This window comes from Microtus pennsylvanicus, chromosome 7 (genome assembly GCF_037038515.1).
Source record: "Microtus pennsylvanicus isolate mMicPen1 chromosome 7, mMicPen1.hap1, whole genome shotgun sequence".
Taxonomy (NCBI): domain Eukaryota; kingdom Metazoa; phylum Chordata; class Mammalia; order Rodentia; family Cricetidae; genus Microtus; species Microtus pennsylvanicus.
Genome location: NC_134585.1, coordinates 96133286 through 96146715, shown reverse-complemented (window position 1 = coordinate 96146715; position 13430 = coordinate 96133286). Strand labels below are relative to the sequence as shown.

Here is a 13430-nt window from a genome sequence, read left to right as displayed (position 1 = left end):
ATGGGGTGGGGGGGGGCACTGTGTCTTCCGTAATTGCTAGCTTCGTGAAAAGACTGCTGACCTCAGCTTGTGTCAGATAGGTTAATTAGAACCCTCCCGTTTCAAAGGGTACACTATTATCACTGAGTGGCCCTGAGTAGGTTTTCTCCCTCTGGTATGATATGATCTCACCCTTGAAGCGTGTCGGTGGACATCATTTCTTTGTCGTCTCCTCTTCAAAATGCTGGTGGCAGAATATCTGTGTTCCGACTCAGCTGGTGAATGTGTTTACGTCTAGGCAAAAACAAAAGGCTTCCACACAACCATCGACATCGGAGTCAAGTATGCAGAAAAACAAGCAAGACGTTTTGATGAAGGCAAATTAAAGGCCGGCCAAAGTGTAATTGGCTTACAGGTAAGCGGTGTGATATTATTTTTTTATCCATTAACACGGTGTCATTAATTATCGCTACACAAAATGTTATGCCTCTCATGAGGAAAGTGTTCACGAAAGTTTTGTAATGCAGATTGCTCACATATATGCATGGCTTATACGGTTTCAACCTATTTAAAACCAGTGGTGGGGCCTGGTGGTTTACACCTGTAATCCCAGCACTTAACAGGGTGGAGCAGGAGGGTTGCTCTGAGTTCGAAGTCCTCCTGGGCTACATACGAGTTTCAAGACCAGCCTGATCTCCAGAATGAGATCTTGTTTCAGAAAATGAAAATTAGCTGGGTGGTGGCGGCACAGGCCTTTAATCCCCAGCACTCAGGAGGCAAAAGCAGACAGATCTGAGTTCAAGGCCACACAGAGAAACCTTGTCTCAAGAAACCAGAAAAAGAAAAAGAATTAAATAACACAACAGCTATAAGAAAATGATGGTGGTGTCTGTCCCCCCACCCCCTCCTTCAGACAAGGTTTCTCTGTATGACAGTGCTGGCTGTCCTGGAACTCACTTTGCAGACCAGGTTGGCCTCGAACTCCTGGAGATCCACTTGCCTCTGCCTCCCGAGTGCTGGGATTAAAAATGTGTGCCTCCATGCCTGGCTAAAATGATGGCATTTAAAAAAAAAAAAAAAAACTTCAGGTATTCCGCTCAGCTTGCCCATTGTTTCTCTAGGAGATTGTTTTGTTGTTGTAGTTTTTTCTAATCATACTGTCTTAAAAAGAAAGAAAATGCACTTTATAAATTCTTAGCTGTTACTGACCAAGGGGAGCAATAATACAAAGCCCATAGTGCCAGAATCATCACACACGAGCAGTGTGCAGTATTGCGACCAAGCCTTGCTGATTGGGAAGTGTGTGGTTAGGGTGACTTTTACAGCCTCCCTAAAGAGTGTCACAAAACCACAAACAAGTGGTGTGAAAGCTGAGGACCTCCCTGGTGAACTGCCCCTTTGACTGAGTCTCTGTCAGGTGGCTTTCATTTTCAAATTGTTATAAATGGAGGGCACTTAAAGTGGACGAGCCCGAACACTGATCAGTGAGAGCCCCATGCGGTTGGAGCCTGCAGCCTAACAATTAACGCCAGTGTTTGAAAAGATAAGTTCATGGAAAAAAGTAAGGTTCTGAAATACTGTTAACTTCCAAAGGGATATATGTGTTTTTTTACAATGTGGGTTTCTATATGTGGCTGTAGATATACTCAGATGAACACATATGCAAATAAACCCCAGGGGGTATTCACAGATGTCTGTTGCAAACCCCAGCTGCATCTATACAGATGTTAATATTGCAGTAATTCCCCCTTCCTTTTTTTTGCTTATATGCGCGTGTAAATCTTTGCCCGTGCAGGGGTTTTGCTTTTGGTAATAAGACATTTTCTTTTGTAAGTGTTCTCTGAGCATGGTGGTGTGCACCCATGAAACCAGTACTTGGGAAGTGGACCATCAGGGGTTTAAGGTTATTCTTGCCTACCTAGTGGGTACAGTGCTAGCCTGGGTTTCTGAGAGACTCTCAGAAAAGCAAAGCCCCACCCACAGTCATAGGAACTGGTTTTCTCCTCTCGTGACACTGATGGTGCTGAGAAGTCCTGGGTCTTGTAGTTCTCAGCTGGGCAGAGAAATTAATTATTCCCCTGAAGCTGCCTCAGTTCACACTCCTCTGGCTGTCTCTTTCTGGTTCTGGCCAATATACAAGAATTGTGGGAAGAAAATGTATTTTTCCTGTCTGAAAATGTTGAGGATGGCTAAGAACGGGCCTTTGCTTTGCTGTTTTAACTCTAAGCACACAGGCTTTGCTTGCAGCAAAGATTGCTACGGACTTTAGCCCAGCATGACATTATAAAGTTACTGAAACATTACAAGCTGTTTTTGTAAGTGCCTCCCCCCTTCCTTGTGACTTGATTATGTGACTCTGGAGTGTGAACTTTGTAGATGGCAGCAGAAAGGTCGGGTGCACCTGGACCTGGAGTCAGAGGCTTGTTTTCTTTGTCCTCTGGTCTACACTTGCTGCTGGGTTCCCTGACTGAAGTGGGCGCACTTTGAACTGGTCCCTGTGCTGCATAGAGTATAGAAAAGAGGGGCGGGGATTTCTCCATGAACTGGTCCCTGTGCTGCATAGAGTATAGAAAAGAGGGGCGGGGATTTCTCCATGAACTGGTCCCTGTGCTGCGGAGTATAGAAAAGAGGGGCGGGGATTTCTCCATGAACTGGTCCCTGTGCTGCAGGGTATAGAAAAGAGGGGCGGGGATTTCTCCATGAACTGGTCCCTGTGCTGCAGGGTATAGAAAAGAGGGGCGGGGATTTCTCCATGAACTGGTCCCTGTGCTGCATAGAGTATAGAAAAGAGGGGCAGGGATTTCTCCATGAACTGGTCCCTGTGCTGCAGGGTATAGAAAAGAGGGGCGGGGATTTCTCCATGAACTGGTCCCTGTGCTGCATAGAGTATAGAAAAGAGGGGCGGGGATTTCTCCATGAACTGGTCCCTGTGCTGCAGGGTATAGAAAAGAGGGGCGGGGATTTCTCCATGAACTGGTCCCTGTGCTGCATAGAGTATAGAAAAGAGGGGCGGGGATTTCTCCATGAACTGGTCCCTGTGCTGCATAGAGTATAGAAAAGAGGGGCAGGGATTTCTCCATGAACTGGTCCCTGTGCTGCAGGGTATAGAAAAGAGGGGCGGGGATTTCTCCATGAACTGGTCCCTGTGCTGCAGGGTATAGAAAAGAGGGGCGGGGATTTCTCCATGAACTGGTCCCTGTGCTGCAGGGTATAGAAAAGAGGGGCGGGGATTTCTCCATGAACTGGTCCCTGTGCTGCAGGGTATAGAAAAGAGGGGCGGGGATTTCTCCATGAACTGGTCCCTGTGCTGCAGGGTATAGAAAAGAGGGGCGGGGATTTCTCCGCGGTTCTGCCAGCACAGTAGCTTCTTATTTAACAGTACGCACGCCTCTTTCTGCAAGTCTGTATGCAGCTGATTGTTCTGTGGGGTTCTGTGTATTGAAGAGCGTCTCGAGTTTTTCTTTTAGAGGTAGCCTTCCCATTTTGCTTTCAGAAGCACAGAGGGGAGTCCATACCTTGTTGCCTAGGGCCACCTTAGCCCGGGAACTCATAAGTCCCCTGCCCTAGTTTTTGGTGCTGGGTTCGATATCTTTGTACAGAGCAGATGAGGACTCTACAGTTGTATTGTGTATACGCTGCTGACTTTTGATAACCAATGCCGATCTTTTCACTTGAAAGATGGGAACCAACAAATGTGCCAGCCAGGCGGGTATGACAGCCTACGGGACCAGGCGGCATCTTTATGACCCCAAGATGCAGACCGACAAACCCTTTGACCAGACCACGATTAGTCTGCAGATGGGTACCAACAAAGGAGCCAGCCAGGTGAGCAAAGGGCACGGAGGCCACGCTAAGCGAGCACTGACCCCGTGTGTAGCTCGAGTCGCCGATGGTATTTTTCCTATAGTATTTTTAGTCTTCAGGAAAGTAGGCTTTGCTGGGAGAGCAGAAGAATCAAAGGGCCCTTTCTCCGGGCAGCAGAGTGGAGCGTGACTAATGGTTTTGGTTGGCAGCAAGAACAGTTGGCCTTTCTGCCTCAGCAGTAGAAAAAAGTGATGTTTATGTGTGTTCCTGCTCCTAGATCCAAGTAAAAGATGGTCGGTCCTCCCTTACCCTGGTTTGGTTTTGCTTTTGAAGGGGGCCCCGTGTTTAAATGGGTCTGTAAGATTATCTGGCATTTCTGCTAAGAGCTGTTTAGTCAGCATATTCTCACGGAACAGTGAGTGAATGAGGAAAAAAAAAACGAAGGAAGCACAGGGCTGCTGCTAGGTGAGGTGGAGGAGAAAGTTTACTGTAGACATGCAGAAGGGCACAGCCAAGAGGCAGGACATCTGGGAGCCTGCAGAGTGGCATGACCAGACTGAGCTGGGCCATGTGTGGAGAGGCGAACCAGGTTCAGCAGCCAGGAGGCCAAAGGTGCAAAAGGGGCGGGGAACCAAAATGTCTGGATTATAATAGGGAAGAGCCTCTGGGGGTCAAGTGTGCCAGCCATACCCTGTAGCAAGTAGGGACTGAGGGGTGCTGGGAGAACCTGGAGGCCAGCTCTTCTTTGGTGTGTTAAAATGGCACCTCAGCCATTTGTTCCTGGTTTGAAACTTAACATTGAGTTAGGGGAGAAATGAATTTGTACGAAAGGCTAGTTAAATAGTTCTGTAACTATTAGTGTTCTAACTCTTTCTATGGTGACAATAAAACAGTCTGACCAAAAGTAACTTGGGGAGGAAAGGCTTTGTTTGCCTTACTTTCCAGTCAAGCGAATGCAGGACCCTGGAGGCAGGAGCTGAAACAGACCCCATCCAGGAATGTCACCTCCTGGCTTCCCTGCCACCTTCCTTAGACAGCCGGGCCTCCCTGCCCAGGGGGCCCTCCCGCATTCATTAGCAGTCAGGAAAATACCCCTGAGATACACAGACACAGGCCAATCTGATAAAGGCAATTTCTTCATTAATGGATGAGGGTGTGGGCAAGATGGCCCTGGGCGAAGGCAGCCGTCTGGTGACCTTAGTTTGCTCCCTGGAGCCTCCGTGAAGATGGAAGGGGAGAACTGACTACAGAGCTGGCCTCTGGCCTTCTTGTGTGCACCCTGGCCCCATGTCTTCCTAGTGCTCCCCTGACCCCGCCAACCCCTGGTCCATCTCATTCGTATAATCAGGAACTTGTCAACAGGGAGTCATCTGCCCTCCTTTCTGTTACCCAATGGAAAGTCAGTCTCTCTCTCTCTCTCTCTCTCTCTCTCTCTCTCTCTCTCTCTCTCTCTCACACACACACACACACACACACACCAAAAACAAGGAGGTACCTACCCAATAAGTATTTGAGAGCAGCAGAATTTTACATCTAAAGATAATGGGAGTAAGTTTTGGTAACCTCATTATGTTTACGGTGACATCTGCTGTTTTCTCTTTCTGGACCCTGCCCTGTCACGAACAGCCGGTTCTCGCAGCTGCCACTCACGTTGGCCTTTTCACCCACTCTGTATCTGCGAGTGTGCTGGACAAGAGTGAGAAACTGAGCAAGCGGGGGACTGCGCGTGGCAGCCTCTTGAGAGGACTCAGTCCCTTTGATTGCTTCGGCATGCTTCTAGTTGAATGCTTATTTAATAAGATTGGCCTGAGTGGCCGCCAGTAGACATTCACGTGTAACGTTTAGGTCTGCCAGGGTGGAACTCTTTTAAATATAAAAAGTATTAGTGACTTGGTTTTTGTGTATGGCTATTTTTTGCCTGTATGTATGTGTATATATGTGTACCACGTACATGCCTGGTACCCTTGGAAGTCAGAAATATGCAATAGATGCCCTGAAATTAAGTTACAGATAGTTGTGAGCCACCATGTGGGTGCTGGGAACTGACCCTGGGTCCCCTGCATGACAGACAAGTGCTCTTTCAAGCCCTGGGCTTTGTTTTTATATTCTTTGTGTCTAATTCTTTACTTAGCAGTAGGTAGTATTGCTTCTGTATTACATATGGCGGGGGAGACTCAAAGTAAGCTGTTGGAGGCCACGTGGAGATGCTACAGTGGGCAGAGATGTGAAAGATGATGTGACTCAGTCAAGACTCGGTGACTCCCGTCATAAAGATGAGTAGTTTAAGAATATTTTGGTAAGTTAGGTCCACATCAAACCGATTGAAAGTTGCTCACAGTCACACGACTTTCACAGTGTAGACAGTATTAACAAGTATAGATCTTAGCTCCTGTCTTACCTTGTGCACTGTTATGTTCTCATACCAGGCTGGGATGTCAGCACCGGGTACCAGAAGAGACATCTACGACCAGAAGCTAACATTACAGCCCGTGGACAGCTCGACCATCTCGCTGCAGATGGGAACCAACAAAGTGGCTTCCCAGAAAGGAATGAGCGTGTACGGGCTTGGGCGGCAAGTGTACGACCCCAAGTACTGTGCCGCCCCTACAGAACCCGTCATTCACAACGGAAGCCAGGGCACAGGAACAAATGGGTCAGAAATCAGTGATAGTGATTACCAGGCGGAGTACCCTGACGAGTATCATGGCGAGTACCCCGATGACTACCCCCGAGAATACCAGTATGGCGATGACCAGGGCATTGACTATTAGAATCACACACACGGGAGCGCAGTATTTAGTCCGTTGTTTTTATCCAGTGAGACCCAGGCTAGCCTTGAGTAATTCTTCTCTCGTCTTCCTAAAACACTATTATTCTTATTGTACCTTAAGAAAAAGATGCCTTACATACATTCCTTTTTCCTTTCTCTGCCTCCTCCCCAAATAGTTGCCTTCTAGTGCTGTAACCGTTAAATCCTACAGCATAACCGATAACGCGTGTGAAGTGAAAAGGGATGCCGTGGAAGGGCAGCCAGTTCTTATATTGACGAGCTATGCATTTTTTTTTTTTACAATCTTACACTTAAACTGGTATTTTTCAAACAATAGGAACCTATTTTTCTTTTCTACAGTTTAGTGTGTATCCGGCTTATACATGGAAGACTAAAATGTTGATTTGCTAAATGTGGTCTTTGCCAACTAAATCCTAAGATGCAGCGTGTAGAACCTGACACACGGATGTTTTTTCTGCAGTCCTGCTTGCTGAGTTTTAAATAAAGTCATGATCAGTGTGCATTTGTGATTACACGTGTACTCATTCTCTTCTGACAAGGTCTTTTCCGAGTGGCGCTTCTCGAGGCGCGTCTACAAAGATGGCCGCGGACATGTAGGCTTGGGAGTGTGCCTGCAGACTTCATTTGTGCCAATGTATCGCTGTAGAGTCGCTGTTTCCTCCGACTGTATTTATTGCTGCGTTTCTCAGCATAAACTTATCCCATTGTATTTTTTATAAATAAATATTTTTTTTGAACATTCATATGAACCGTAGGCTGGTTATTTTCTCTGCTTCTGTGTAGGCAGAGTCAGGTCAGAAATCAGAGGCCTCATTCCTTGGACACTGAGAAGGTATTTCAACATTATTTAACTCATACAACGTGGCACGTGTGGAGACTGAGTCTAAACTGGGTGTGACTTAACCCCCCCAGTATTCCCAACACTAGAGAGGCTGAAGCAGGAGGATTTCTGCGAGTTTGAGGTCAGCTTGAGACACAGTGTCTGTTTAAGGCTACAAAAGCAAAACAATAACCAAAAGAAAAATTCCCAGTGCATTAAGTGACAGCCAAGAATGATCTGGTTCTTGTGTTATGACTTGGCTGCCCTGGTTCATCTTAAATTCAAATTGGAATACTCTTAAAAGCATTTCTGTCTGCAAGGGAGAGTTATTATGTGGGCATTGAGGGTATGACATGAATGCTGCCGAGCTGACGTGGGGGGTGCCCAGGAAAATCTAAGCCGTGCTTCTCGCCTAAGGGAAGGCTAAACAACAGCAGGGTGTGGGAAACTACAATGCCTCACCGAGGGAAGTTGGTCGCTCTCACACCTTCCGACCTCGTCTGATGGGGCTGGCGGTTGGGCTTCGGTGGTTTTTGTCAAGACAGATAAAGAGATGCTTGAACCCACAGAAATGACATCATCACTCAGGGATGACTCACTCATGCTTCTGGGAGTGCCCTGGAAATCACTGTTGAGACCTCAGGGCTGAAAGGTACCATTTAAGAAGAAATTTGCATTTAAAGTGGGCCTGAGCTGTCAGATTGTTTCCTGTCAAATGCAGAGGTGGCTAGGGAAGGGAAGGGAAGGGGACCTTGTATTACATTACAGGTGCTGGCCTGCTAAGTCAGGTCGGGCTTCCTCTTAGGATGGGAGTTCCACACAGCATCTCGACTGATGAGGTGCCCGTCCTCATCTTCAAAGTCTTGTTTAGGGCTTTAAGAAGGAAAAGCTATTCTATACGCCATCTACATTTTGGCTGTTGGTCAGGTGTGTTTAAAAAAATAATTAAAAAAGCTCCCAGGCAAGTCTCATTTTGGGCAGAGGTTGAGCATCGCTTTCTCGTAACGTTTGCTGATTTGTGAAAGAGCTGCCTGCTTGCGACCAGCTGAGTCGCATCCTGCTTAACTGCCTGACCTGGGTGTGACTGCTTAAGTAGAGTTCACGCCTGCCTTAAGTCAGTAAGTGTAAGAGCTGATAGCGTGTGCCCAGGGTTGGAAAAATCAGAACATCCTGCCCCGTGTAAAAATAGTATTCTAGAGACTTCTAACAAAATCCTTCGTAAAAAAAAAAAAAAGATAAGCTGATTGTGACCTCACAAATTCAGATAAGTTTTACGTAGTATGTGATTTACTTACATTTTAAATGTATTTGTGTGTGTGTGTGTCTGTGTGTGTGTTTGTGTGTGTCAGCATGTGCCATAGCACTTGTATGGAGGTCTTGAGGCAACTTGTGGGGATTGGTTCTCTCCTTCCACCATGCGGGTCTGGAGGGATCAGTTCCAGGCTTTAAGCTTGGCGGCGGTTGTCTCTATCCAGAGAGCCAATCTTATTTTTTATTTTAATTTATTTATGTTGAGATAAGGTCTCTACATAGCATTCAGGTTGTCTTTAAATGCCTGTGTAGCACAGGCTGGCCTTACACTGGTGGTCTTGGTACTTCAGCTGCCTAATTGCTGGGAATGGATTATAGATGCATGTCGCCGTGCCCAGGCACTTTTAAAGAGATGCAGTATAAACATAGTTTTACCATGCTTTTTCTTGCTCTGGTTCATGTGAAAATAGCTGTAGGCTTTGTGTCGGCATCACCATGAGGTCAGAGTGCGCTCAGGTTCTTCAGGTACAAAAGTCTCTGGGTCCCTATCTCACAATGGGCCTCAGCTCTGTGCCTTCTTCATTTGGTAATGAGTCCTTGTGTTCTTGAGACCTTGCGTTGTTTAAGTTGTTGGTCCGTTTTACAAAACTCTGAAAAACAAAAGAGTGACCAGCACCAGTGATGTGACAGCCCCTCGGGTAGCCATTTACTCCTGGCCCTAGAGTTTTTAGGAAATTGATTGTCAAAGGTCTCCAAGTAGCTGGGCGGTGCTCTCACAGGCCTTTAATCCCAGCACTCAGGAGGCAGAGCCAGGCGGATCTGTGAGTGCATAGTGAGGTAGATTTCAAAGTTGACTTTTAACTGGAAACATACAAGTCATGAAGAGTAGAGCAAATTAAAGTTAGCTTTAATGCAACCATCATAAAAACAGGTAAAAATTGTCTTGTTGCATGTCTGTGAATGGAGGGTGGTTCATATTAATATTCATGGATTCATAGGAGTGCTGAAATCCAGTGACTGTTGAACCGACAGTGCTTTGAATGTTGTTTTAAGGCCAAAGGAGCTTAAACTTTAATTTTTATGGCAACAAAATGAAAGAAAATTGCTAAAATACCATTTGACCCCCAGCAGCCAAATAGGAGACACAGCTGGGTGGTTGAAATGTGTTCTGTCTGAAGAGGATAAGACAAAAGATGAGCAGTTTATTGTGTTGCAAAAAAAAAAAAAAAAGCTGTTGGAAACCATTGCCTGCTAGTTCCAGATACAAGCAGCACGGGGCTTCTGGGAGGGTGTGCCCTGTTAGCAAGGGGCCTGAGGGCGGTGGATCTGTCAGTATTGGCATTAAAGGTGAGCAGTCTGTAGAACAACATGCTCTACCCAAAGTTCATGGGTATGAATAGTGCTTGGAACTGCAAAATGCTTTCCATAAACACCGATTGTTCAAACTCCCAGACTATCCAAGGGGCAAGACCAAGCTGTTAGTGCCGAAGATAACCACTACCGTATCCACTAGAGTCCCACGGAAGAGCCCACATACCCCGTGACATTCTCACTTCTCTTTGGAGAGGGCAGAGGCTTTTCTGTAAGGAAGTAGTTCTGCCTCAGAAAGCTGAGCTTCCGTACCCGTCTGGAACTTTGGGCCTGATGGAGGTAGCAACTCATGGAGCCCTCTGGACCAGAGTTGAGACTGGGTGTGTTGCCCCCCTCCCCCGTGTCAGTCTTCCATGCTTTGGGGAGGACGCGAGGATGGAGATGACAACGGGATGAAGTGTTTGCTTACCAAGAACTCGGGGTACATGAAGTACGGCTTCTCTGATGATCCGTCATTGGTTTCCAGGTCCACAGCGAAGCACAGGAAAAGTATATCGATCACAGTTTCAAACACAGACAAGAAACTGTGAGCCACTAGGTAGGCGAAAAAGGCCACTAGCAGCAGAGGGATAGCCCACACCTGGAGCGCGCGATTGTAGTTAAACGCCATTAGCCCGCCGAAAACAGTGAAGCACACCACCAGCACCTATGGGGGAGAGGGGGCTCATTGGAAACTTTCATGATCAAGGGTCAGTGGCTATTGGTCCCCCCCCACACACACACTACAAGTAACGCTATTGTGTATGTGTGTGTCCCAAAGAGAATTGGGCAGGGTGCAAAAGAAGGAACGGAAAACGGATGGAAGAAACGGAAGCCCGGCGGGTGGGAAGAAAGATACGAACTCTCATTTTCTCCGTATTTGCCTTTGCCTTCATGTAAGTAATGCAGAAAACTTTCAGTCTGCTTTCTCCCCACAGTAAGGCAAAGTCCTCAGGATCCTCACATTAGGATGTGCTTGGGGGGTATGTAATGATGTAGGTGTGTTCGTGTGGGAGGGGGTATGTAATGATGTAGGTGTGTTTGTGTGGGAGGGGGTATGTAATAATGTAGGTGTGTGGGGGGGGTGTAATGATGTAGGTGTGTGGGGGTGTAATGATGTAGGTGTGGGGGGTGTATAATGATGTAGGTGTGTGGGGGTGTGTAATGATGTAGGTGTGTGGGTGTGTGTAATGATGTAGGTGTGTGTGGGGTGTGTAATGATGTAGGTGTGTGGGTGTGTGTAATGATGTAGGTGTGTGGGTGTGTGTAATGATGTAGGTGTGTGTGGGGTGTGTAATGATGTAGGTGTGTGGGGTGTGTAATGATGGTAGGTGTGTGGGGTGTGTAATGATGTAGGTGTGTGGGTGTGTGTAATGATGTAGGTGTGTGTGGGGTGTGTAATGATGTAGGTGTGTGGGGTGTGTAATGATGTAGGTGTGTGGGGTGTGTAATGATGGTAGGTGTGTGGGGTGTGTAATGATGTAGGTGTGTGGGGTGTGTAATGATGTAGGTGTGTGGGGGTGTGTAATGATGGTAGGTGTGTGGGGTGTGTAATGATGTAGGTGTGTGGGGTGTGTAATGATGTAGGTGTGTGCGGGTGTGTAATGATGTAGGTGTGTGCGGGTGTGTAATGATGTAGGTGTGTGTGAGGTGTGTAATGATGTAGGTGTGTGGGTGTGTGTAATGATGCACATCTGTGGAAGCAGAGGTCCATGTCAGATGCCTTCCTTCATTGCTCTCCATCTTATTTCTTGAGTCAGAGTCTCATTGAACCTGGAGCTCATCCTTTCGGCTTCCAGAGATTCTTCCTTCTTTACCCACCCCACCCCCCAGCACTAGGGTTAGACATATAACATCACCCCATCTTTTATGGTGGTCCTCATGCTTATACTCCACAAACTGAACCAGCTGACTCTTGGCCCCTTGAAAGTCTTTTCCTTCCTTCCTTCCTTCCTTCCTTCCTTCCTTCCTTCCTTCCTTCCTTCCTTCCTTTCTTTGAGATGGGATTTCTCTGTTAGCCATGGCTGTCCTTGAACTCATTCTATAGACCAGGCTGGCCTCGAATGCAGAGATCCACCTGCCTCTGCTTCCCCAGTCCTGGGATTGAAGGTGTGTGCCTACATGCCCACTTCTTTTTTCTTTAAACTCCATTTTTTGTTTGTTTTTTGAGACAGGGTTTTTCTGTGTAGCCCTGGCTCTCCTGGAACTCCCTCTGTAGACCAGGCTGGCCTCAGACTCAGAGATCTGCCTGCCTCTGCCTCCTGAGTTCTGGGATAAAAGGCATGCACCTCCTGGCTTTAATCCCATTTTTCTATTACAAGCAATTGAGTAGGTGAATTATTAATTTCCTAAGTGATTGGCTTCGCCCTCCAGGCACCAAATTGGATAGACTTTCCAGTGCTAGTGTGCAGGATAATTGGATTCTCCCAGGCTTTTGTGACATGTAATTATGATTTCCAGGAACACACTCACAGGCCATGGTATACCCAGATTCTTAAAATAAGTGAGAGTCCACCAGGAAGCCCCATTACCCCTAGATGCCTGCAAAGACAAATATGCAATTCAGAATGCTATTTCCTTCAGAAGCCTCAAGTCACTAATTATCCCATATCTTTTGAATGCTCATTAGGCATGGTATGCTTCTTACAAGAAATCTTAAGAAAATGAATTTATATTTTATATTTAAAGTAAAAAAACCTAAATGCATTAAGAATTATGGAACTGCACCCCCAAAAAATTTTTGGAATTAGAAAATGTATCACCTGCAATCCGACTAAGGAGACAGTATTGCCAAATTGCATGCAGCTATACCTTATTTGGCTGTTTGGAAAGAAATAATTATATTGTGCTTCTGTTACTATTGTCACATGAAACATCTCTGGGGCCCAGGTGAGCCTTAAATGTATGTGTGATTAGCACACACCTGTGAGAGCCAAGCATGTCTTAACATGCTGGAAGCTAACTATGACAGTCATGCACCAAATATTATACCAGAAGCACAGAAGAATAGAGTCTTAAATGGGGCATGGTCCCCGTGTTTGGCATCACCCAGGTCACAGCTGGTGACTAAGATCTTGTCACTTGTGGGAGTTGCCACAACTGGTATTCCTATGAGACAGGGAGGAATAGTCTAAAGACGAGTGTTTGTTTAGCGTTGAATACAGAAGACACGGTGAGAAAGATCATGGTCAAGAATCAACAGCATCTACGAGGAAGTAGGAGAGCCAGAGAGATGGCTCAGCAGTTTAGAGTGCTTGCTTCTTTTGTAGGTTCTGATTCCAGTCCCCAATTAGGTTGCTCACAGCTGCCTATAACTCCAGTTCCTAGGGCTTGATACCTCTGTTCTCAGCTGTATGCACATAAACACAGATACATACATATGGTGGATGGATGGATGGATGGATGGATAGACAGATATGGTGGATGGATAGATAG

The 13430-nt window shown here is 46.5% G+C and overlaps 2 protein-coding genes across 4 annotated transcripts in view; one reads left to right on the top strand and one right to left on the bottom strand.

The window, feature by feature from the left end:
* Nucleotides 1–7317, top strand: part of Cnn3 (calponin 3) — a 30473-nt gene extending 23156 nt beyond the window's left edge. Inside the window, exons 5-7 of the mRNA XM_075981486.1 lie at nucleotides 278–394; nucleotides 3658–3804; nucleotides 6210–7317. Of these exons, the coding sequence (XP_075837601.1) occupies nucleotides 278–394; nucleotides 3658–3804; nucleotides 6210–6554 (609 nt within the window). The 3' untranslated portion in view covers nucleotides 6555–7317. The remainder of the gene's footprint in view (nucleotides 1–277; nucleotides 395–3657; nucleotides 3805–6209) is intronic.
* Nucleotides 7318–8869: 1552 nt separating this feature from the next.
* Nucleotides 8870–13430, bottom strand: part of Slc44a3 (solute carrier family 44 member 3) — a 69783-nt gene continuing 65222 nt past the window's right edge. The window contains exons 14-15 of one of the 3 annotated variants that reach the window (XM_075981493.1): nucleotides 10426–10662; nucleotides 8870–9295 (exon numbers count right to left, since the gene is read on the bottom strand). In XM_075981493.1, coding sequence (XP_075837608.1) covers nucleotides 9191–9295; nucleotides 10426–10662 — 342 coding nt within the window. In that variant the 3' untranslated portion in view covers nucleotides 8870–9190. The remainder of the gene's footprint in view (nucleotides 9296–10425; nucleotides 10663–13430) is intronic. The other 2 variants (XM_075981494.1, XM_075981495.1) reach the window with 2 other exon arrangements.